This window comes from Mustelus asterias, chromosome 21, assembly GCF_964213995.1.
Source record: "Mustelus asterias chromosome 21, sMusAst1.hap1.1, whole genome shotgun sequence".
NCBI classification, from domain to species: Eukaryota; Metazoa; Chordata; class Chondrichthyes; order Carcharhiniformes; family Triakidae; genus Mustelus; species Mustelus asterias.
In genome coordinates this window covers 67,890,952-67,914,447 of record NC_135821.1, presented here as the reverse complement: position 1 = coordinate 67,914,447, position 23,496 = coordinate 67,890,952, and the positions used below count along the sequence as shown (strand labels likewise).

Genomic DNA, 23,496 nt, shown 5'->3' with positions numbered 1-23,496 from the left:
GGGGATATGGTAAAGTAGTGATAATGTCACTGGACTAATAAACTGGAGACCCAGTCTCTGGAGACAGAGGTTCAAAACCCACTAGGGCAGCTGATGGAATTCAAATTCACTAAATAAAATCTGGAATTTAAAACTAGTCCCAGTAATGCTATCATGAAGCTATCATTGATTGTTGTAAAAACCCGCCTGGTTCACTAGGAAATCTGCCGTCCTTACCCGGTCTGACCTACATGTGACTCCAGACCCACAGCAATGTTGTTGACTCTTAACTATCCTCTAAAATGGCCCCAGCAAACGACTCAAGGGTAGTTAGGGATGGGCAACAAATGGCGGCCTTGCCAGCAATGTCCACATCCCATAAAAGAATAAATAGAAGTTCCACTGAATGGTACCAGTCAAACCCAAACTACTCCTTGTCCCCATCAAGGTGGCAAAATGATCAATAGATCCTATTGTGAATAATGCAAGCATTCAGGGTGAATAATACAAGTGTTTACAGGGACAGAAATTTGATCTTTTTTATTGGTATGTAGTCAAGCAACTTATCCATCAAATATTTGTAACGCATCTTAAAAAAGGAGACCATTCTCTCCTTATCCTCACCCAGGGTACCCCCGCAATAGATTGTCATCTTGATAGTTTCCTCATAACCATGCTGTATTGATCATTGTAACATCAGACTTGCCACATTTGTAAGTAGCTCGGGATTGCCAGTTTGTGGTGAATCTTAGCACCTGGGCACCAAAAGTTGCTCTGGAAGGCGATTTCATATTCCAGTAGGGCAGTCAATGGAGACAAATGGGAGACAATTGGTCACAGTATAAATAGCCCAAGGCTCAGGGAATCAGCGCAGATTCACGGAAGTATGGGCTTATCAATGTTCCACTCGAATGAGGAAACCAGTTGCATGAAAGCGAGTCAGTCTTCTGCATTTCCACTGACTCAGTAGTAAAGTGTCACGTCCCACTGCATCCAGCTGCAAGTGTTACACTGCGAGATTGTTCTGCAAGCATTGACGATTGGTCACGTAAAATTCTTTGCATTCTTCAACGGGATGTTTAGCTTTCGTTAATCTGGGCGCGGTGTCTTCAGTTTGTTAAATTTTCACTTTGAGACAGAATAGGAATTACATCACTGCAGCCAGACTGTCCACAGCACATTGTTGTCCTGCTCAGGACAGTGACTCAGTGTACATTTAATGTACCGAGAAACTTCTCAAAAGTTCAAAGTGGGCGGGGAGTAATTAATCTCGGACAATGGCTAAAGTCAGGCGCCGCACTGGAATTCCACACAGCGCATACTGTATAAAGTATTTCTAATTCCATTTGGGAAGATGTCATGATCTTTCCTGCCCCCACACCGTCCCCCCCCCCCCCCCCTCCTCTCTTTCCCTCCCCCATGCCACAGGCTGTATGGTTTTGCAGGCCTTTGTGACCTGCTGCTTCCTCAGTTCTGCTCCATCAGTGGGCGAACAGCAGCCCCATTCCTGCATGAGCTCACACGGCAGCCCATGCTGTGCGAACAATGGAGACTTGTGCACTGACAGATCTTCATTATCAGCCTGCAAACAAACCGCTACTGTTTCCCGTGGATGTTTCTACCACCATTCTGCAGCAAATATTTCCATTTCCCAAAAGTTTAATCTTCGGTGCGGAATGCCCATTGTAAATTTCACATTTCTGCATTGCCGTTGATATTTCTGTCGAAGAGGGATTTGTTGCTGGAATTTCCTGTTATCAGAGTCAGACACTTCTTGTAACATTTCTTGTTTTTTTTTCTGACATGGGAAGAATTGTCTTGCTGATTTGTGCAGACTAACCAATGCAGACACACTGTGATTTGCCACCCAGCGATGTATTGTTTTGTCTAGTTATTCGACAGAACACATTGTTTGTCACGAACCCAACTATTAGTTATCTCATTTTCATCTTTCTGAGGGTTTATAAGAATCTGTGTGTGTGTGTGTTAAGCATCAGGTGTTGGGGAAAGGCAATTTTTTTAACACAAAGGAATTGATGCTATTGCTTTATTTTGGCCTTAACTGTGGAGTCAGCACAGAAAGAAGCCCTTCGGCCCATCATGTCTGCACTGGCCATCAAGTACCTACCTATTCTAACCCCATTTTCCAGCACTTGGTCCATAGATTTGTACGTTTCAAGTGCTCATCTAAATGCTTTAATGTTGTGAGGGTTCCCGCCTCTACCACCCTTTCAGACAGTGAGCTCCAGATTCCCACCACCCTCTGGGTGAAAAGGTTTTTCCTCACATCTCCTATAAATCTCCTGCCCTTTAGCTTAAATTTATGCCCCTGGTTATTGAGCATTCTGCTAAGGAGAAAGGTTCCTTCCTATCCACCCTATCTCTGCCCCTCAGTCTCTCTGCTCCAAGGAAAACAACCCCAGCCTATCCAATCTCTCTTGATAGTTAAAACTCTCCAGTCCAAGCAATATTCAGGTGAATCTCCTCTGCACCTTCTCGATTGCAATCACACCTCCGTTTCACCCCAATGCCTCACCGAAAGGTTCTATACCCCAGAATATTGAGCTGTCAGTGCTGCCTCTTCCTCAACCATCTCTGTGATAGCAATAATATCATATTACCATGTATTAATCAACAGCCTCAATTCATCTGCCTTACTCATAAGCCTCCTTGCATTCAATTAAATGCCACCCAGCCTTGCCATACTACTCCCCTTGTGCCTGAACTTGTCTATAATCACTCTGTCTTTCAGACTGATGAGTTTTATCTTCTATATTTGGCTGAGCATCACTCCCTACTCTACCTCCACGCCATTTCCCATCCCCCTGCCAAATTAGTTTAAATCTCCTCCCTCAGTTGCAGTAGCAAAGGATGTTTGTCCCATTCCGATTAGGTGCAATCCGTCCAACTTGTGCAGGTCCCACTTTCCCCGAAGATGGACCCAGTGATCCAGGAATCTAAAACCCTCCTTCCTGCACCATCTCTTCAGCAATGCATTGGTCTGATCTATCCTCCTATTCCTATACTCTCTGGTACGTGGCACTGGGAGTAATCCAGAGATTTCAGTCTGCCTCCTTGCTCCCTAAACACCTGTTGCGGGACCTCATCCCTCTTTCTACCTGTGTCGTTGGTATCAAAGTGAACCACGACCTCTGTCTGTTCGTGGTCCCCCAGAATGCCCTGCAGCCGTTTGGTGACATCCCTGTCCCTGGCATCAGGGAGGCAACGCACCATCCTGGAGTCACGTCTGCGGCTGCAGAAATGCCTGAATGCACCCCTCACTAATGCTATTGCTCTTCCACTCTTATTCCTCCCCCCTTGTGCAGCTGAGCCACCCACAATGCCTTGAATCTGGATCTGCTGCACTCCCCAGAGGAATCACCATCGCTCTCACTGTTTTCCAACACAGAAAAATGGTTCTTGAGTGAGAAGCACTCCGGGGCCTTCCTAACTACCTGCCTGCTTCCTTTCTTCTGACTGGTGGTCACCCATTCCCTCTCTGACTACTCTTCCTTAAGCTGCGGGGTGACCATGTCTAAGAACCTGCTGTCCACGTTATTCTCAGCCTCGCGGACGCACCTCAGTGCCTCGAGCCGATGCTTAAGCTCCAAACCCGGGGCTCAAGTTGGTCAAACCTGCGGCATTTCCCGCACAGGCGGACATCCAGACTGCAAGGAGCATCAATGAATTCCCACATGCTGCAGGCTGTAAAACACAGGACTGACCTCCCCTGCCATAACCTGGAGGTTACAAGCGGAGTGGAACTTGAGTTGAAATCCACGTGGGGTAAGTCAGAGATGAAGACAATCGCTGAGGAAGGAAATGTGGCTGTGGGAGCGATATGCTGCTTTCCATTTCTCTTAGTGTTAAAGAACAAAGAACAATACAGCACAGGAACAGGCCCTTCGGCCCTCCAAGCCCGCGCCGCTCCCTGGTCCAAACTAGACCATTCTTTTCTATCCCTCCATTCCCACTCCATTCATGTGGCTATCTGGATAAGTCTTAAACGTTCCCAGTGTGTCCGCCTCCACCACCTTGCCCGGCAGCGCATTCCAGGTCCCCACCACCCTCTGTGTAAAATACGTCCTTCTGATATCTGTGTTAAACCTCCCCCCCCCCCCTCACCTTGAACCTATGAGCCCTCGTGAACGTCACCACCGACCTGGGAAAAAGCTTCCCACCGTTCACTCTATCTATGCCTTTCATAATTTTATACACCTCTATTAGGTCACCCCTCATCCTCCGTCTTTCCAGTGAGAACAACCCCAGTTTACCCAATCTCTCCTCATAACTAAGCCCTTCCATACCAGGCAACATCCTGGTAAACCTCCTCTGCACTCTCTCTAAAGCCTGTTGAACAAGATGTTTACCAACACCCTCTTCCACAGCCACGTTTCCTTCCTCAGTGACTGTCTTCATCTCCAACTTACCCCACATGGATTTCAACCCAAATTCCACGCCGCATGTGACCTCCGGTTTAACTCCCCTGCCATAGCTTTAGCTTAAAGATCCTTGCATTAAGTTTATGCCCAACAGAAATTTATTTAAGCTTCTTTTTTGTAATGGAAAGCTGGAACTCTTACCTAAATGTAGCTTTAATGTGGAGTTGTGATGAACCATGATGAAACTTTCTGGGAGAATTTACTGACCTTGGGCACAATCTTTCCTGCTCCTGTTAGTCATTGCCGACTCTCTCGGATTGCTGGGGTATCTCCCGGATTGGCTTTTAAGCGCTGCTGTTGTCAACTTGGGAGAAGTTACAGCGTTTGACGTGACTGAATGTCGTGTGGCCAAATGTCATGTGATCGAGTGTCACATGATCAGGTGTCATGTGATTGGACCTCGCTGCAGGCCCAATGGGATGAACGGTCTCCTTCTGCACTGTAGGGATTCCATGATTCTATGAATGCAACAAGTCAGAGCTGACAATTCTACTCTGGCTGGTCCCACTCTACTGCCTTTGGAGTTAGTGAACCAGGAAGTGATTGTAATAAGTGTGTGGAGGCAGAAGTCCCTCCCCCAAAATCCCTTTATTTACAAACTCTAACAGCAGTACACAGAGTGCTAATAGTCAGCAGTCTACCTCCGGGAGCGCCAGAGGAACTGACACTCACGGTTAAGTACAAGGAAAAGACTCCCTGATTGGTCCATCAATTGACTCCTGAATCAGGGAGCTCATATTCCAATAGGCCGACCTCACTGGCCTGATTGAAGTCATTGCAGTGACGTCAGGGATAGGGTCAACGTGGTGGCCAGAAAGCAAGGATGAGAGGGAAAAAAAATGAATGTATTTATCATTAAAAGAAGACGTTAGCCTCCTCCATGCAATGTCTTCCTTAATGGCTGTCCTAACTTGGCAAGGTTAACACCTTGTAACAGTGATGGAATAATCCGTCACAAGCTCTTATTAAGTATCCAGTCTGTCTCCTTAATTGATGCTCTCACTATCCATTGTTGCCCTTCAGCAATTTGGTTGCTGTTGGGACATGTGCAGTACTCTGCACTGTGCTATATTCCCCACATTTCCACCCCCTGTCAATCAACCACCTGCGGGTAATGTCTCACACTAAAATCTCTGGGCAGATGTTTTAAATCACTTCTCGGCCTTTTGGCTAAGATCAAGGGTCAGACCAAGCTCAAGGTCAGGTTCAATCCCTTTTCATGTCTGCCTGGATCTTGTATGTGTCTTTTGTGGGACCGTGAATTGGATTTAATCTGAATTTGAATTGGTTTTTGACGCATGCAAGGAGCAGGATTACTGCCCACTCTGTACATTGGCTTTGTAACACTAAGAAAGGATTTTTTTTTTAAAATCACTTCTTGGCCTTTTGGCTAAAATCAAATACAGGATCAAGCATGAGATCAGGTATAATGCCTGTTCTTGTTAGTTTGGATCTAGTGGGTGGAGTTTTACCGGCATGTCCGTCCCAGGTTCGTACAATCCCGCCTGAGGCTAATGGAGAATGCCGTTTTCCGAGCCTCACCTGCCCCCGGAATCGGGGCGAATGTGCCGGTAAAATTCCAGCCTGTATGTCTCTCTTGTGGGGTCCATGAATTGGATTGAAGTAGAATTGGTTTTTGGAGCAAACCAGAGGATGGATTAAGGGCGTGTCCTGTCCATTCTGCACATTGTAACTCTGAGAAGGGAACTACATTTTTTAAACCTGAAATTAGTGCCACCAGCACGCAACCTCTTTGTGGAATATTGTGCAGAAGATTCACCATCTTAAGATGAGCAGAATACTGCTTCCCATTCTCTGTTGTCCTCCTGGGTAGAGCCTGATCTAGCATTTGGACTATACCAACCAAGGTGTCTTGCATTTGATTCTAGATATGTTTTGAGATAGATTATCTCATGTGGGACAACATTTCAGACACTATTGACCACCATATACAAGGACTATCAAGTGTTTCCTTGCGTGATTGCTATCCAGTGACTATATTTGGAAGACCCTTTTTGCTGGGTGAGTTTAGGATTGGGTTTTGCTGTGTGATGTTCTCCATACTAAGTAACCTACCAATATCTGGCGCTCGATTCCCACATGAAGACTGGCCATGTGGACAAGGAATGGAAGGCTCAGGAGGCACTCGTGGAACTGTATTCCAGCAAGGGGAGGTGATAGCCTAGCGGTATTATTGCTAGATTATCAGTAACTCAGCTAGTGTGCTGGGGACCTGGGTTCGAATCCCGCCATGGCAGGTGATGGAATTTGAATTCAATAAAAAATATCTGGAATTAAGAATCTACTGATGACTATGAAACCATTGTCGATTGTCAGAAAAACCCATCTGGTCCTTTAGGGAAGGAAGTCTGCCTCCGGTCTGGCCTACATGTGACTCCAGAACCACAGCAATCTGGTTGTCTCTCAACTGCCCTCGGGCAACTAGGGATGGGCAATAAATGCTGGCCAGCCAGAGACACCTATGTCCCACGAATAATGAATTTTAAAAAGGTATCAGTATCTCCAGGAGAAGATGGGGAAATATTGAAAGAAAACTACCCAATAATGCACATTTTCAATGAATGAGAAGAAGATATTGTGGCAAACACCCAACATCTGTTTCTTGGTTTTAACCTCATGTTCATATCCTGCACATGGTAATTAAAATAAGATGAGTTTACATACATTGTTACAGCTGATGCCAAACTGAATGAATGTGGCTGGATTCTGCACAGACGTACATCAGTGTGAAACATGCAAAGAAATTGATAGAGAAACCAAACTACAAAATGTTTCACTGTCTTTAATCACTGATTTTAACAGAGAAGTTTACTTATTCCATGATAAGGCGGGCCAGCCTCTGGTAATTATTTTGGTCTCAGGGAACTTAAAAGTTAACGCACTGGTTTTGCCTCTTAAAAAATGGAATGAAGTTCGATTTGTTTTCCGAGATTAAGGACTCTTATTATGTTTTGGGGGTATTGCCGTTCTACAGATGAAATCAGACATAAGCCAGTGCTTAAATGGTACAACTGAGAGCATTTGTTTTACAGTATGGAGCTCGGCAATGTTGCATGTTTGTACACAGAAACGGACAAGGTAAAAATTGACTCCACTCAAGTCAATATTAAGACAAAATATGATGGCAATGTTGTTTTTGGTTTCGAGCATTGCCCTTTACTAAACTACTTTAAATTGAATTAATAATGCTTTTATTACTGTTAATTTCTGAGGTCTGGAACCTTGCCTCTGCTGTAATTGAAATATAGATTTTGTCGTAACCACAATATGAATTTATTTGAAGGAAATAGGTTTACAGCTGCAGTACCTACACTAAATTCCACATATTATAATGTCCAATTTGACAGTCAAACTTACGATGCCAAAAGGACATAATAAAACTCAACAGTGTAGAAAAACAGTGAATAAAATGACAACTAAATCCACAAATGCTGTAATTAAGAGGAAGATTGGACACAAGTGGCATCAGGCTTGCACAAGTGAAAAGCAATTAAAATATTTCTGACAAACAAAGTACGTAACTTTCCTCACTTGCTGCATGGGCAATTAATATTCTGTCTTTTGTGCAATGGTGCAGATGGATGTTAGACAACTAACGTTCTAAAATAAAGACACATGGAACATGATGCTGCGGCTAACAATAGCGCAATGATCCTTGAGTACATTCCTTAGCCCAATTCAACTTGTTCCAAACCCAACAACTGGCAAGAATTTTTTTTTTCCATTGGGATATGGGCATCACTGACATGGGCAGCGTTTGTTACCTGCCCCTGAACTGAGTGGCTTGCTGGGCCATTTCCAGAGGGCACTTAAGAGTCAGCCTCATAGCAGTGGGTCAGCGTCTGGACTCACAGGGTGGCACGGTGGCACAGTGGTTAGCACTGCAGCCTCACAGCGCCAGGGACCTGGGTTCGTTCCCGGTTTGGGTCACTGTTTGTGTGGAGTTAGCACATTCTCCTTATGTCTGCGTGGGTTTCCTCTGGGTGCTCTGGTTTTCTCCCACAGTCCAAAGATGTGCGTGTTAGATGGTTTGACCATACTAAATTGCCCCTTAGTATTAGGGGGACTAGCTAGAATAAATGCATGAGGTTATGGGGATAGGGCCTGGGTGGGATTGTGGTTGGTGCAGGCTCAATGGGCCAAATGGCCTCCTTCTGCACTGTAGGATCCTATGATTCTATGTGAACCAAGGCAGCATTAGTGAACCAGATGGGCGTTTGATGGTCACCATTACTCAGACTAGCTTTAAATTCCATTTAACTTCAATTCCACCTGCTGCAGTGGGGGAATTTAAATCCAAGATCATTAGGTCGATTGGCCATGCTAAATTGCCCCTTCGTGTCAGGGGGATTAACTGGATAAATAACGGGTCACATGACCTCCTTCTGCACTGTAGGAATTCTATAATTCTATGATTCCATGTCCCCAGAATATTAGCCTGAGCCTTAGCAACTTACAAGTCCTGTAAGATTACCACCAAACCACCAGCTCCTAACCATAAGTTCATAAGATATAGGAGCAGAATTAGGCCATTCGGCCCATCGAGTCTGCTCTGCCATTCAATCGTAACCAGAATTAGAGATTTAGTTAACAGCACCAATGACAAGCTCTGAGGCATGGGGAAGCTTTATACATAAAACAATCTTCACTTTGATGAAAGAGACGCCACTGTCCCGGCAGGAAGGGTAGGGAGAGTTGTTAGTGAGATTTAAAAATAGTGGGATGGATAAAGTGTTCAGAATAAGCATAATGATTTTTTAAAATTTGATTAAGATGGTAAACCCAAGGCATTGTGGAGTCATGTACCCTAGGGTTGCTGGGTGATACATTAATTTGTAAATTCCTTCTTAGGATGTAGTCATCCTTACTTACCCTGAAATGTTAATGGTGGATGCTCTCACTAAGCCACTGAAAGACCTCCAGTACTCTTGAATGTCTTACTGGACCACTGCAGAGAATGGTTAAAAGTCAGCCATATTGATGTGGGACGGGTAATACCTATAGTTCAGACCAGACTGTACATTTCCTTCCCTAAAGTACACTCAGGGTTTTATGACAAATGACAGTTTCACTTTTACTGGAACCCGCTTTTAACATTTTTAAACTGCAATCAAATTCTCAAAATACCACAGTGGGATACATAGAACATAGAACAGTACAGCACAGAACAGGCCCTTCGGCCCACGATGTTGTGCCGAGCTTTATCTGAAACCAAGATCAAGCTATCCCACTCCCTATCATCCTGGTGTGCTCCATGTGCCTATCCAATAACCGCTTAAATGTTCCTAAAGTGTCTGACTCCACTATCACTGCAGGCAGTCCATTCCACACCCCAACCACTCTCTGCGTAAAGAACCTACCTCTGATATCCTTCCTGTATCTCCCACCACGAACCCTATAGTTATGCCCCCTTGTAATAGTCTTTGAATTTCTCTGAATTTTTAGTCCAGGTCTCCAGATTACTAGTTCAGTAACATAATCAATACACAACTGCACCCGCTTTTATACAATATAAGCAGCGATTTACCAATGCAAGCCGGGGGTACATGGTCACAAAAAGTACTCCAATGACAGAAGTGCGATAGAGAGGAGCTTAGGTTAGGTAAAGTAAAAAAGTAAAGTTTATTTATTAGTCACAAGTAAGGCTTACACTAACACTGCAATGAAGTTACCATGAAATCCCCTAGTCACCACACTCCGGTGCCTGTTCAGGTCAATGCACCTAACCAGCACGTCTTTCGGACTGTGGGGGGAAACCGGAGCACCCGGAGGAAACCCACGTAGACACAGGGAGAACGTGCAAACTCCACACAGACAGTGACCCAAGCCGAGAATCAAACCCAAGTTCCTGGCACTGTGAGGCAACGGTGCTAACCACTGTGCCACCGTGCCGCCCTTTCCTCCTCAAAGCCTCAAACGTCATCCCAAATTGTGATGATAGAGTAATTTGCATTGTTAGGATGGCCACAACAGTGCCCATTTATTTTACTGGTCCTGAGCCTCTGGTACAACTGTGATTGGTCAATAGCAGTGATTCTCAAACTTGTTTGGCTGAAGGACACATTTTCAAATGGATTAGTAACAGCAGATCACCCTATTATAGAAATGATATTATTAAACTGGAAAGAGTGCAGAAGAGATTTACTAGGATGCTACTGGGACTTGATGGTTTGAGAGGTTGGATAGACTGGGACTTTTTTCCCTGAAGCGTAGGAGGTTTAGGGGTGATCTTATAGAGGTCTATAAAATAATGAGGGGCATAGATCAGTGAGATAGTCAATATCTTTTCCCAATTGTAGGGGAGTCTAAAACTAGAGGGCATAGGTGAGAGGGGAGAGATCCAAAAGGGTCCAGAGGGGGCAATTTTTTCACACAGAGGGTGGTGAGTGTCTGGAACAAGCTGCCAGACGTAGTAGTAGAGGCGGGTACAATTTTGTATTATAAAAAGCGCTTAGACAGTTACATGAGTAAAATGGCTGTAGAGGGATATGGGCCAAACGCAGGCAATTGGGACCAGCTTAGTCCAAAGATGTGCGGGTTAGGTTGATTGGCCAGGTTAAAAAAATTGCCCCTTAGAGTCCTGGGATGTGTAGGTTAGAGGGATTAGCAGGTAAAATATGTGGGGGTAGGGCCTGGGTGGGATTGTGGTCGGTGCAGACTCGATGGGCCGAATGGCCTCCTCCTGCACTGTAGGGTTTCTATGATTCTATGATTCTATGATTGCTTTTAACTTTTCCAAGTGCGCTATAAAATCTTTAATTATGACTTTTAACATTTTCCCAATGACAGATATTAGACTAACTGGCCAGTAGTTTCCTGCTTTCTGTCTCCCTCACTTTTTGCATAAAGGAGTTACATTTGCTATCCTGGAAATTTTGGAAAATTATAAACTAGATTTCTCTCGTACTCAAGTTTTTTCTCTCCTTATCAATGTGTTAGTCATTCTTTGATGTTCTTAATAATTCTTCCCAATTTTCTGACCTGCCACTTAACTTTGTGAAAATATATACTTTTTCTTTAAATTTAATACTTTATTTAACTTTTTTAGTAAACCAAAAATGATGGGCCCTCCCCTTGGAATTTTTCTTCCCCATTGGAATGTGTCTATTTTGTGTATTCTGAAATATCCCCTTAAATGACTGCCTCTGAACTTCTACTGATCTATCCCTTAAACATATTTAGCAGTTCACGTTAGCTGGCTCCGCTTTCATGCCCTCATAATTGCCCTTATTTAAGTTTAAAATACTAGTCTTGGATGCGCTCTTCTCTCCCTCAAACCAAATATAAAATTCAATCATATTATTTCCTGTCTCCAACTTGGTTTTGCTGCAAGCAATTATTCCTGTAGGTTTTTCCACAAAACTTTATGCAGAGTATTCTTCTAGCAGGGAATTTAATTAAATGCAGTACATTCTGTTAATCTCTGGACTGATTTTCCTTTTTTTTTTAACTCCCCAGTAAATTCTGGCGATGGAATCGACTACAGTCAGCAGAAACGAGAAAATATTGGGGACCTTGTAAATGAAACCCTGGAGGTGTTTGAGCGCTTTGGAGGGGAAGATTCGTTCATTAACATAAAATACATGGTCCCCACATATGAGTCCTGCATACTAAACTAGAGAACAACAACAGCATGGATGGAAAAGAGTACACGGTGAAGAATTGAAATGATTCATGGGCGAATACATTCTTCTGCTTCCAAATCATCCTCTTCTTGAGAATTAGAATTTTGTTTGAAACAGAACATCAGCAGCAGCAAAGGACGAGTTAGAAAAATATCAGATTTGGTTTCACACTGCATTTCTGCTTTCAATGTCAAATTGATTTTATGCGTTACCTTTATGACTATATCCAACCTTCATATTTCCTTGATAATAAATGGCTTTTATTAAATAACTTTTGTAACTTAGGTGAGAGTGAAGTTTATTTATTAGGGTCACAAGTAGGCTTACATTAACACTGCAATGAAGTTACTGTGAAAATCCCCTAGTCGCCACACTCCGGTGCCTGTTTGGGTACACTGAGGGAGAATTTAGCATGGCCAATGCACCTTATAGAGTTTTAAAGTTTATTTAGTAGGGAGTGGGATAGCTTGATCTTGGTTTCAGATGAAGGTCGGCACAACATCGTGGGCCGAAGGGCCTGTTCTGTGCTGTAATGTTCTATGTTCTATGTTCTATTTATTAGTAAGTAAGCTAACATCAACATTGCAATGAAGTTACTGTGAAAATCCCCTAGTCGCCACACTCCGGCACCTGCCCGGGTACACTGAGGGAGAATTTAGCGTGGACAATGCACCTAACCAGCACGTCTTTTGGACTGTGGGAGGAAAACGGAGCACCCGGAGGAAACCCACGCAGACACGGGGAGAATGTGCAGACTCCACGCAGACAGTGACCCAAGTCGGGAATTGAACCCAAGTCCTTGGCATGTGAGGCAGCAATGCTAGCCACTGTGCCACCCCTAACTAGACATCTTTCGGACTGTGGGAGGAACCCGGAGCACCCAGAGGAAACCCACGCAGACAGCATTGCCAACCATTGTATCATGTACACAAGGAGCAACTTTGCCTACTAACATTAAATTGTTTGTATAATAAAAACATTCAATATTCATCTGAGACTTGGTATTCCCCAGCTTCCCCGTGCAAAGTTTGAGAGGCTGATTTTCCAGATGCTGCCTGTCTAATGGTCTAATGTAACACAGTGATCCAATGCTCGAATGATGAACACATCAAGTTCAGTTTTTCCTTGCGTGGGAAGTTGACATAAACATGACAATGGGTTTAACACCCATCCATAAAAATGATTAAACCCTGTAACCTGAAGGCAGATATCCAACTAAAACATTCCACATTCTGGTTTCCAATCGCTTAAATTGGCTGCGTACATGTGGCCTCCAAACTGCTATTGTATTCACTACCAAAACCCAACTATCGCGACTGCTGAAATCCTTAAAGATAAGAGATCAAACACGGTAGTCCAGACACAAAGATTTGGGACTCTGAAGAGAATGCAATATAAAGGAGGCATAATCTATAGATCAACACATTGCTGATGGCACTAATGGAATAACAGTGTCCATAGATTGAAGCTCACCAGAGACGCAATTACTGAACATATCAGATAGCAGTAGATTAATGATTAGAATTAATCTGCCTGTTGCACTGAAGGTTTTATTTTGGTCACAGTTTGATCCAATCACCCAGTGGTGCTTTTAATATGCAACATCCAGAGAACAGTGTCCATTCATATTCAGAAGGTGGCTATTACTTCGGGGTGGCCCAGAGCTATGGAACAACAGAAAAGGAGACAGGAACAGTATTATATATTGACTGGCTCCTTCAGCCAGTTGCTTCTGGCTGCATTACTTAACAAGATTTGGGCGGCACAGTAGTTAGCACTGCTGCCTCACAGCGCCAAGGACCCGGGTTCAATTCCGACCCGGGTCACTATCTGTGTGGAGTTTGCACATTCTCCCCGTGTCTGCATGGGTTTCTTCTGGGTGCTCCCGTTTCCTCTCACAGTCCAGAGATGTGCGGGTTAGGTGGATTGGCCATGCTAAATTGCCCCTAGGGTCAGGAGGATTAGCAGGGTAAATATGTGGGGTTACAAGAATAAGGCCTGAGTGGGATTGTGGTCGGCGCAGACTCAATGGGCCAAATGGCCTCCTTCTGCACTGTGGGGATTCTATGATACTAAGATGAGCAACCACGAGGCTGAGTTGTGGGAGTTCGGAGATGTGGCTTGAGTTTGTCCAGGCTCCACTGCATAACCCATAGCGGAGTGAAGCACACACATTCACAATCAAGTGGGGAAAGCACTATTTTTGATGAAACATTTGGTGCCCTTAAGGGAAAATTGCGCTGCTTGGACTGCTGGCAAAGGTTTAAACAGTACAATCCAGCCAGACTATTCATAATGGATGCTGCCCACTCTCACCATCAAAGAGGCTTCACTTGGGATTTTATAGGAAATGAGGCCAGAGTGGAGGAGCTCCAACAGACCGTATCAAAGAATATTCTGAAGGGGGAGTAGAGACGACAACAATTTAGGAAGGGCGCGTCAGTAGGGTGGTGAAAAAGGCATATGGGACACTTGCCTTTATCAACCGAGGCATAGATTACAAAAGCAGGGAAGTCATGTTGGAGTTTAGAACTTTGGTGAGGCCACAGCTGGAGTACTGTGTGCAGTTCTGGTCGCCATATTGTAGGAAGGATGTGATTGCAATGGAGGGGGTGCAGAGGAGATTCACCAGGGTGCTGCCTGGGATGGAACATTTAAATTATGAAGAGAGGTTGGATAGGCTTGGGTTGTTTTCATTGGAGCAGAGAAGACTGAGGGGTGGCCTGATCGAGATGTACAAGATTATGAGAGACATGGACAGAGTGGATAAGGAGCAGCTGTTCCCCTTAGTTGAAGAGTCAGTCATGAGGGGACATAGGTTCAAGGTGAGGGGCAGGAGGTTCAGGAGGAATGTGAGGAAGAACTTTTTTTACCCAGAGGGTGGTGACGGTCTGGAATGCGCTGCCTGGGAGGGTGGTGTAGGCGGGATGCCTCACATCCTTTAAAGAGTATCTGGATGAACACTTGGCACATCATGACTGTCAGGGCTATAGGCCAAGCGCTAGCAGATGGGGTTAGGTGGGAGTTCAGGTGTTTCTAATGTGTCAGTGCGAACCCGATGGGCCGAAGGACCTCTTTGGTGCTGTATGATTCTATGAACAATTTATACATCTGTGTTGGCATCCAAATATATTTCTCTACCACAGCACGGAACTGCCAATGAATCTCTAACTGAGAACGCACCTTTTGAGATCTCCCCTGCCAGCAGCATGGGGTTAATTGAGCGAAAGGCAGCCTTTCGGGAATGCTAATTAACAACAATACAGCAACCTGTGTTTACCCTGTGGATTCGGGAAATCTGAAATAAAAACAGGAAATGCTGGAAACACTCAGCAGGTGTGGCAGCACCTGTGGAGAGAGAAACAGAGTTAGCATTTCATTCTGTTACAAATTCTGTCGAAAGGTCATCAAGGTGAAGCATTAACCCTGCTTGTCTCTCCACCAATACTGTCAGCCCTGCTGAACATTTCCAGCATTCTCTGCTTCTAGTTCAGATTTCTAGCGTCCTCGGGATTTTTCCTTCGTATCAGATGAGCTGATGGTTTAAAGTCATCCACACGAGAAAAGGCAGGCCCAAAGCCGCTGCCATCTGCAACCAGATGTGAGAAATGCCAATTCCTTTGCAAATCAGATAGGCAAAAAATTCCACATCTGGAGATATCCAAAATGTACTGACTCTAATTTTAACTCAAGGCAGGAATTGGGCCTGGCAGGTCTGTGTCGGCTGACAAATCCAAGACAAAGAAGAGCACAGGGACCGGCCCTTTGGCCAATCTAAACTTTCTGAACTTTCTAAACTCTAATACCCTTTGCCTCTACATGGTCCATAAAAGTAAAGTAAAAGTAAAGTTTATTTATTAGTCACAAGTCGGCTTACATTAACACTGCAATGAGGTTACTGTGAAAATCCCCTAGTCGCCACACTCCGGCGCCTGTTCGGGTACACTGAGGGTCAATTTAGCATGGCCAATGCACCTAACCTGCACATCTTTGGACTGTGGAAGGAAATCGGGGCACCCGGAGAAAACCCACACAGACACGGGGAGAACGTGCAAACTCCACACAGACAGTGACCCAAGCTGGGAATCGAATCCGGGTCCCTGGCGCTGTGAGGCAGCAGTGCTAACCACTGTGCCAACGTGTCGCTCCCTCTGTTCCCTGCATATTCATGTATCCGTCAAGATGCCTCTTAAACGTTGCTGTTGTATCTGCTTCTATCACCTCCTCTGGCAGCGCATTCCATGCACTTACCACCCTCTGTGCAAAAAACTTGCCCCTCACATCTCCTTTAAACTTTCTGCGTTTTACCTTAAATCTATGTCCCCTAGTAATTGACATTTCTACCCTGGGAAAAGACTCCGACTATCCATTCATAGAATCACAGAATCATAGAATCCCTAAAGTGCAGAAGGAGGCCATTCGCTCATCGAGTCTGCACCGATCCCACCCAGGCCTTCTATCCATGCTTCTCATAATTTTGTAAACTTCTTTCAGGTCGCCCCCTCAGCCTCTGATGGTTAAGATCCTGACCTTCAGAGCGTGAATCCCAGCAAATCCCAACTCTTGGTCCTCCTCTGCAGGCTCCCTCTGCATTTCCCATTAAAAATAATAGGAAGCAACAGGCAGCTGGAGGGTACCAACGAGGGCAGAAGGAACTGGCCCTGGCATTCTAGAACGACGATGCTGCAGGTGGAAGACACGGAGAAATAATCCTGTCCTTCCTGGCTCCATAAGGAAATGATGTGGAGATGCCGGCGTTGGACTGGGGTAAACACAGTAAGAAGTTTAACAACACCAGGTTAAAGTCCAACAGGTTTATTTGGTAGCAAAAGCCACACAAGCTTTCGGACAAGTTGGGCCTGTTTGTGAACAGAATTCCCACTCACCTGAAGAAGGGGCTTGGAGCTCCGAAAGCTTGTGTGGCTTTTGCTACCAAATAAACCTGTTGGACTTTAACCTGGTGTTGTTAAACTTCTTACCATCCATAAGGAAAGTCAGAAAACTAAAAAGGCCTTCTTTGGATGTGGCCTGGCCCCTCCCCTCTTTTCACTTGGTGGACTTGGAGGGAAAACCATAACACACCCTTGGTGAGAGTCACATCCTGGCTCTATAGGATAGAGCCAGGATGTGACTCTTTCTAGTTAATAATATCCTCTATAGGATATTATTAAACTAGAAAGAGCGCAGAAAAGATTTACTAGGATGCTACCTGGACTTGATGATTTGAGTTATAAGGAGAGGCTGGATAGACTGGGACTTTTTTCTCTGGAGCGTAGAAGACTGAGGGGTGATCTTATAGAGGTCTATAAAATAATCAGGGGCATAGATCAGCTAGATAGTCAATATCTTTTCCCAAAGGTAGGGGAGTCTAAAACTAGAGGGCATAGGTTTAAGGTGAGGGGGGAGAGATACAAAAGTGTCCAGAGAGGCAATTTTTTCACACAAAGGGTGGTGAGTGTCTGGAACAAGCTGCCAGAGGTAGTAGTAGAGGCGGGTACAATTTTGTCTTTTAAAAAGCATTTAGACAGTTACATGGGTAAGATGGGTATAGAGGGATATGGGCCAAATGCGGGCAATTGGGATTAGCTTAGGGGTTAAAAAAAAAGGCGGCATGGACAAGTTGGGCCAAAGGGCCTGTTTCCATGCTGTAAACCTCTATGACTCTATGACTATCCCTATCATTGTGGTGGTGCCAGAAAGGTCTTCTGCAGTGTCTTATTCTCCCTGTCCCTCACAGTCATTTACAAAAGGGAGGTAGAGGTAGACCAGGAAGTTATAGGCCAATCAACCTAACCTCAGTGGTGAGAAAGTTACTAGAAAGAGTTCTGAAGGATAGAATATATCTGCACTTGGATAGACATGGGTTAATCAGGGATAGTCAGCATGGAGTTGTTAAGGGAAGGTCGGGTTTGAAAAATGTAATCAAATTTTTTGAGGAGATAAGCGTTGATGAAGATAATGCATTTGATGTGATCTATATGGACTTTAGCAAGTCCTTTGATAAGGTCCCTCATGGCAGACTGATCAAGAAAGTAAGGGCCCATGGGATCCAAGGCAAAGTGGCACCTTGGATTCCAAAACTGGCTGGGAGACAAGAAGCAGAGTGTTAGTGGAGGGATGTTTCTGTGACTGGAACTCTGTTTCCAATGAGATTCCGCAGGACCCAGTGCTGAAGTCTTTGCTATTTGTGGTGTACATTAATGATTTGTACTTAAAGGTAGGAGTTGTGATCAAGAAGTTCGTGGATGACACAAAAATTGATAGGGTGGTAAATATTGAGGAGGATAGCTGTTGGCTGCAGGAGAATATCAAAGGACTGGTCAGGTGGGCAGAGCAGTGGCAAATGGAGTTCAACCCGGAAAGGTATGAGGTAATGCACTTGGGGAGGGCTAACAAGGCAAAAGATTTCATAATGAATGGTAGGAGCCTGGATAGTACTGAATATCAGAGGGGCCTTGGAGTGCATATCCACAAATTCCAGAAGATGTCAGGGCAGGTAGGTGAGGTGGTTAAGAAGGCGTATGGAATAATTGCCTTTATTAGCCAAGGCATAGAATACAAAGTAAGAAGTCTCACAACACCAGGTTAAAGTCCAACAGGTTTATTTGGTCGCAAATACCATAAATACCACAATGGTATTTGCTACCAAATAAACCTGTTGGACTTTAACCTGGTGCTGTGAGACTTCTTACTGTGCTTACCCCAGTCCAACGCCGGCATCTCCACATCATAGAATACAAAAGCAGGGAGATCATGCTGGAACTGTATCAAATGCTTGTTAGGCCACAACTAGAGTACTGTGTGCAGTTCTGGTCACCACATTATAAGAAAGATGTGATTGCACTGAAGGCGGTGCAGAGGAAATTCACCAGGATGCTGCAGGGGCTGGAGGGTCTGAACTATGAGGAAAGGTTGGATAGGCTGGGGCAGTTTTCATTAGAGCAGTGAAGGGAACCTGTTAAGAGGTGTATAAGATTATGAGGGGCTGAGATAGGGTGGATAGGAAGGCATTTTTTCCACTAGTAAAGGGGTCAATAAGGGGTCAGTAGATTTAAGGTCAGAGATAGAAGATTAAGAGGGGAGTTGAGGAGAACATTTTTCACCCAAAGGGTGGTGGGAGTCTGGAATTCACTGTCTGAAAAGATAGTTGAATCAGAATTTCTCATAACATTTGAGAAGTATTTAGATATTCACTTGTGCTGCCATAACCTCCAGGGCTATGGGCCAAGCACTGGGCAAATGGATTACTGTAATCAGATTTTTGTTAACTGGCTTGACCTCGATGGGCTGAATGGCCTCATTCTAAAATCTACTGACTGTGGGGTTCCCGTGATGCTCTTATTTTCCTTTTCAACATGCCCTCGTTAGGGGAAATCATGTTTTAGGCACGTCATCAGGTTTTACATTGAGAACGCCCACACATATTTATCTGCCAACATCTAACTCTATAACCACACCTGCTTCAGTAGTGGCCAGGTCTTTTGTTTAAAGCACGGGTCACAGTCAGAGGACATAATGTCTGTGCACACTTTTGAATTCCACCAGAGTGAGCGGTCAGGGACAGACATTTCTGACTGCTTGGCTGACGCCACACATCCTGGCAAGAATGGCAAGACTAAAGTAGGTAGGTGAGTTGGTTAAGAAGGCATATGGGATACTTGCTTTTATTAGCCAAGGCGCAGAATACAAGAGCAGGAAGGTCATGCTGGAACTGTATTAAGTGCTTGTTAGGCCACAACTAGAGTACTGCGTGCAGTTCTGGTCACCACATTATAAGAAAGATGTGATTGCAGAGTGCAGAGGAAATTCACCAGGATGCTGCCTGGGCTGGAAGGTCTGAACGATGAGGAAAGATTGGATAGGCTGGGGCTGTTTTCATTAGAGCAGTGAAGGGAACCTGTTAAGAAGTGTATAAGATTATGAGGGGCTGAGATAGGGTGGACAGGAAGACACCTTTTCCATTAATAGAGAGGTCAATAACTAGAGGGTATAGATTATGAAGAAAGGAGTAAGGAGGGCTAAAAGGGGTCATGAAAAAGCATTGGCCAGCAGGATTAAGGAAAATCCCAAGGCTTATTATACATATATAAAGAGCAAGAAGGTAGCCAAGGAAAGAGTTGATCCACTCAAGGACAGGGAATGGAATCTATGCGTGGAGCCAGAGGAAATGGGTAAAGTACTAAATGAGTACCTTGCGTCAGTATTCACCAAAGAGAAGGACTTGGTGGACGATGAGTCTGGGAAAGGGTGTATAGATAGTTTGAGTCATGTTGAGATGAAAAAGGAGGAGGTATTGGGGTTCTTGAGAAACATTAAGGTAGACAAGTCCCCAGGGCCTGATGCCAGAATACTGAGAGAGGCAAGGGAAGAAATTGCTAGGCCCTTGAGAGAAATCTTTGTATCCTCACTGGCTACAGGGGAGGTACACACAGTAAGAAGTCTCACAACACCAGGTTAAAGTCCAACAGGTTTATTTGTAGCAAACGCCACTAGCTTTTGGAACTGGCTGTTCCTTTGTCAGGTGGGTGGGAGTACCCACCTGACGAAGGAACAGCCAGTCCTGATAGCTAGTGGCGTTTGCCACAAATAAACCTGTTGGACTTTAACCTGGTGTTGTGAGACTTCTTACTGTGTTTACCCCAGTCCAACGCCGGCATCTCCACATCATGACTACAGGGGAGGTCCCAGAGGATTGGAGAATAGCCTTTGTTGTTCCTTTGTTTAAGAAGTGTAGCAAGAATAACCCAGGTAATTACAGGGCGGTGAGCCTTACATCAGTGGTAGGGAAATTATTGGAGAGGATTCTTCGAGACAGGATGTATTCCCACTTGGAAATAAGTGGGCGTATTAGCGAGAGGCAGCATGGTTTTGTGAAGGGGAGGTCATGTCTCACTAACTTGATCGAGTTTTTCAAGGAAGTGACAAAGATGAATGATGAGGGTAGGGCAGTGGATGTTGTCTACAGTAAGGCCTTTGACAAGGTCTCTCATGGCAGATTGGTGCAGAAGGTGAAGTCGCATGGGATCAGAGGTGAGCTGGCAAGGTGGATACAAAACTGGCTCGGTCAAAGAAGACAGGTTAGCAGTGGAAGGGTACGTTTCTAAATGGAGGGCTGTGACAAGTGGCATTCCTCAGGGATCAGTTCTGGGACCTTTGCTGTTTGTAATATATATAAATGATTTGGAGGAAAATATAATTGGTTTGATTAGTAAGTTTGCGGACGACACAAAGGTTGGTGGAATTGCGGATAGTGATGAGGACCATCAGAGGATACAGCAGGATATAGATCGGTTGGAGACTTGGGCGGAGAGATGGCAGATGGAGTTTAATCTGGACAAATGGGAGGTAATGCATTTTGGAAGGTCTAATACAGATAGGAAATATACAGTAAATGGCAGAACCCTTAAGAGTATTGATAGGCAGAGGGATCTGGGTGTACAGGTACACAGGTCACTGAAAGTGGCAACTTAGATGGAGAAGGTAGTCAAGAAGGCATACGGCATGCTTGCCTTCATTGGCCGGGGTATTGAGTTTAAAAATTGGCAAGTCATGTTGCAGATTTATAGAACCTTAGTTAGGCCGCACTTGGAATATAGTGTTCAATTCTGGTCACCACACTACCAGAAGGATGTGGAGGCTTTGGAGAGGGTACAGAAAAGATTTACCAGGATGTTTTGCCTGGTATGGAGAGCATTTGCTATGAGGAGAGGTTGGAGAAACTTGGTTTGTTCTCACTGGAATGACGGAGGTTCAGGGGCGACCTGATAGAAGTCTACAAGATAATGAGAGGCATGGACAGAATGGATAGTCAGAAGCTTTTTCCCAGGTTGGAAGAGTCAATTACCAAGGGACATAGGTTTAAGGTGCGAGGGGCAAGGTTTAAGATGTACGAGGCAGGTTTCTTTCACAGAGGGTGGTGGGTGCCTGGAACTCGCTGCCAGTGGAGGTAGTGGAAGCGGATACGATAGTGACTTTAAGGGGCGTCTTGACGAATACATGAAGAGGATGGGAATGGAGGGATATGGTCCCCGCAAGGGTAGAGGTTTTTTAGTTAAGTCGGGCAGCATGGTCAGTGCAGGTTTGGAGGGCCGAAGGGCCTGTTCCTGTGCTGTAATTTTCTTTGTTCTTTGTTCTTTGTAAAGTTGATATTCCAAAGAAACAAATCATTCCTGACTCTATCCCCTCAACAGCTCACTCAGGCTGAGTCTAATAATATCCATTTGATCCTGCATGAACTTCAGACTTGATGTCCTAACCGCCATGCATACTGGGAAGGTGATGGCCTAATGGTATTATTGCTTGACTATTAATCCAGAAACTCAGCTAATGTTCTGCGGACCCAGGTTCGAATCCCACCATGGCTGATGGTGGAATTTGAATTCAATAAAAAATAATTAAGAATCTACTGATGACCATGAAACCATTGTCAATTGTCGGAAAAACACATCTGGTTCACTAGAATCATAGAGGTTTACAGCATGGAAACAGGCCCTTCAGCCCAACTTGTCCATGCCGCCAAGTTTTTACCACTAAGCTAGTCCCAGTTGCCCGCATTTGGCCTATATCCCGCTATACCTATCTTACCCACGCCACTGTCCAAAAGACAAAATTGCACCTGCTTCTACTACCGCCTCTGGCAACTCGTTCCAGACACTCATCACCCTCTGAGTGAAACATACAACAGATGCTGGAGATGTGAAGTTAAGAAATGTCGGTAACAAGTCAGTAGATCTGGCTGCAGACGCCGGGAGAGAAATATAGAGTTAACACTTCAGGCTGATGACCTGGAACACTAATGTTCTTTAGGGAAAGAATTCTACTGTCCTTACCTGGTCTGGTCTACATGTGAGTCCAGATCCACAGCAATGCGATTGACTTTTAAATGCCCTCTGAAAAAGGGCAACTCGAGTTGGGCAATAAATGCTGGCCAGCCAGTGACGCCCAGGTCCCATGAATGAATAAAGAAAAAATATACTCCATCTCCGTAATATCACACAGCCTAACGCATTTCAACTACCACTGAAATCCTTATCCATGCTTTGGTCATCTTCAGACTCAATCTCCAATTCTGCATTCACTAAGCTCCCAATTTCCATCTTTCACAAATTGCAATATGATTAAAACCTGCTGTTTGCATCTTATCTCACACCATCTCTCACTCCCCATGACTGCAAAAACTCTTGAGGCTCCCCAGTTCCAAAACATAAACTTCAAAACACCTTTTCTCAATGAAAGTGCTTTCATGATCCAGCCGCCCACTACCTTGGATCCTCCTTCATATTCTCTCACCTCCCAATTTTGCATTCTCCCTCTCCTTGCTCTCCATTTTCAACAGCAGAGCCTTGGCCTGACCCTCTGGAATACGCTCCCAAAATCCTCCATCTTCAGGATGGAAAATGCACCTTCACAGCTCTTTGGTTTTCATAGAA

At 44.7% G+C, this 23,496-nt stretch overlaps 1 protein-coding gene across 1 annotated transcript in view; it reads left to right on the top strand.

Moving 5' to 3' along the window:
• pacrg (PARK2 co-regulated) overlaps nt 1–13,021 on the top strand; it is a 324,372-nt gene extending 311,351 nt beyond the window's left edge. The window contains exon 5 of the mRNA XM_078238143.1: nt 11,901–13,021. Coding sequence (XP_078094269.1) covers nt 11,901–12,061 — 161 coding nt within the window. The 3' untranslated portion in view covers nt 12,062–13,021. The remainder of the gene's footprint in view (nt 1–11,900) is intronic.
• Nucleotides 13,022–23,496: the final 10,475 nt, after the last annotated feature.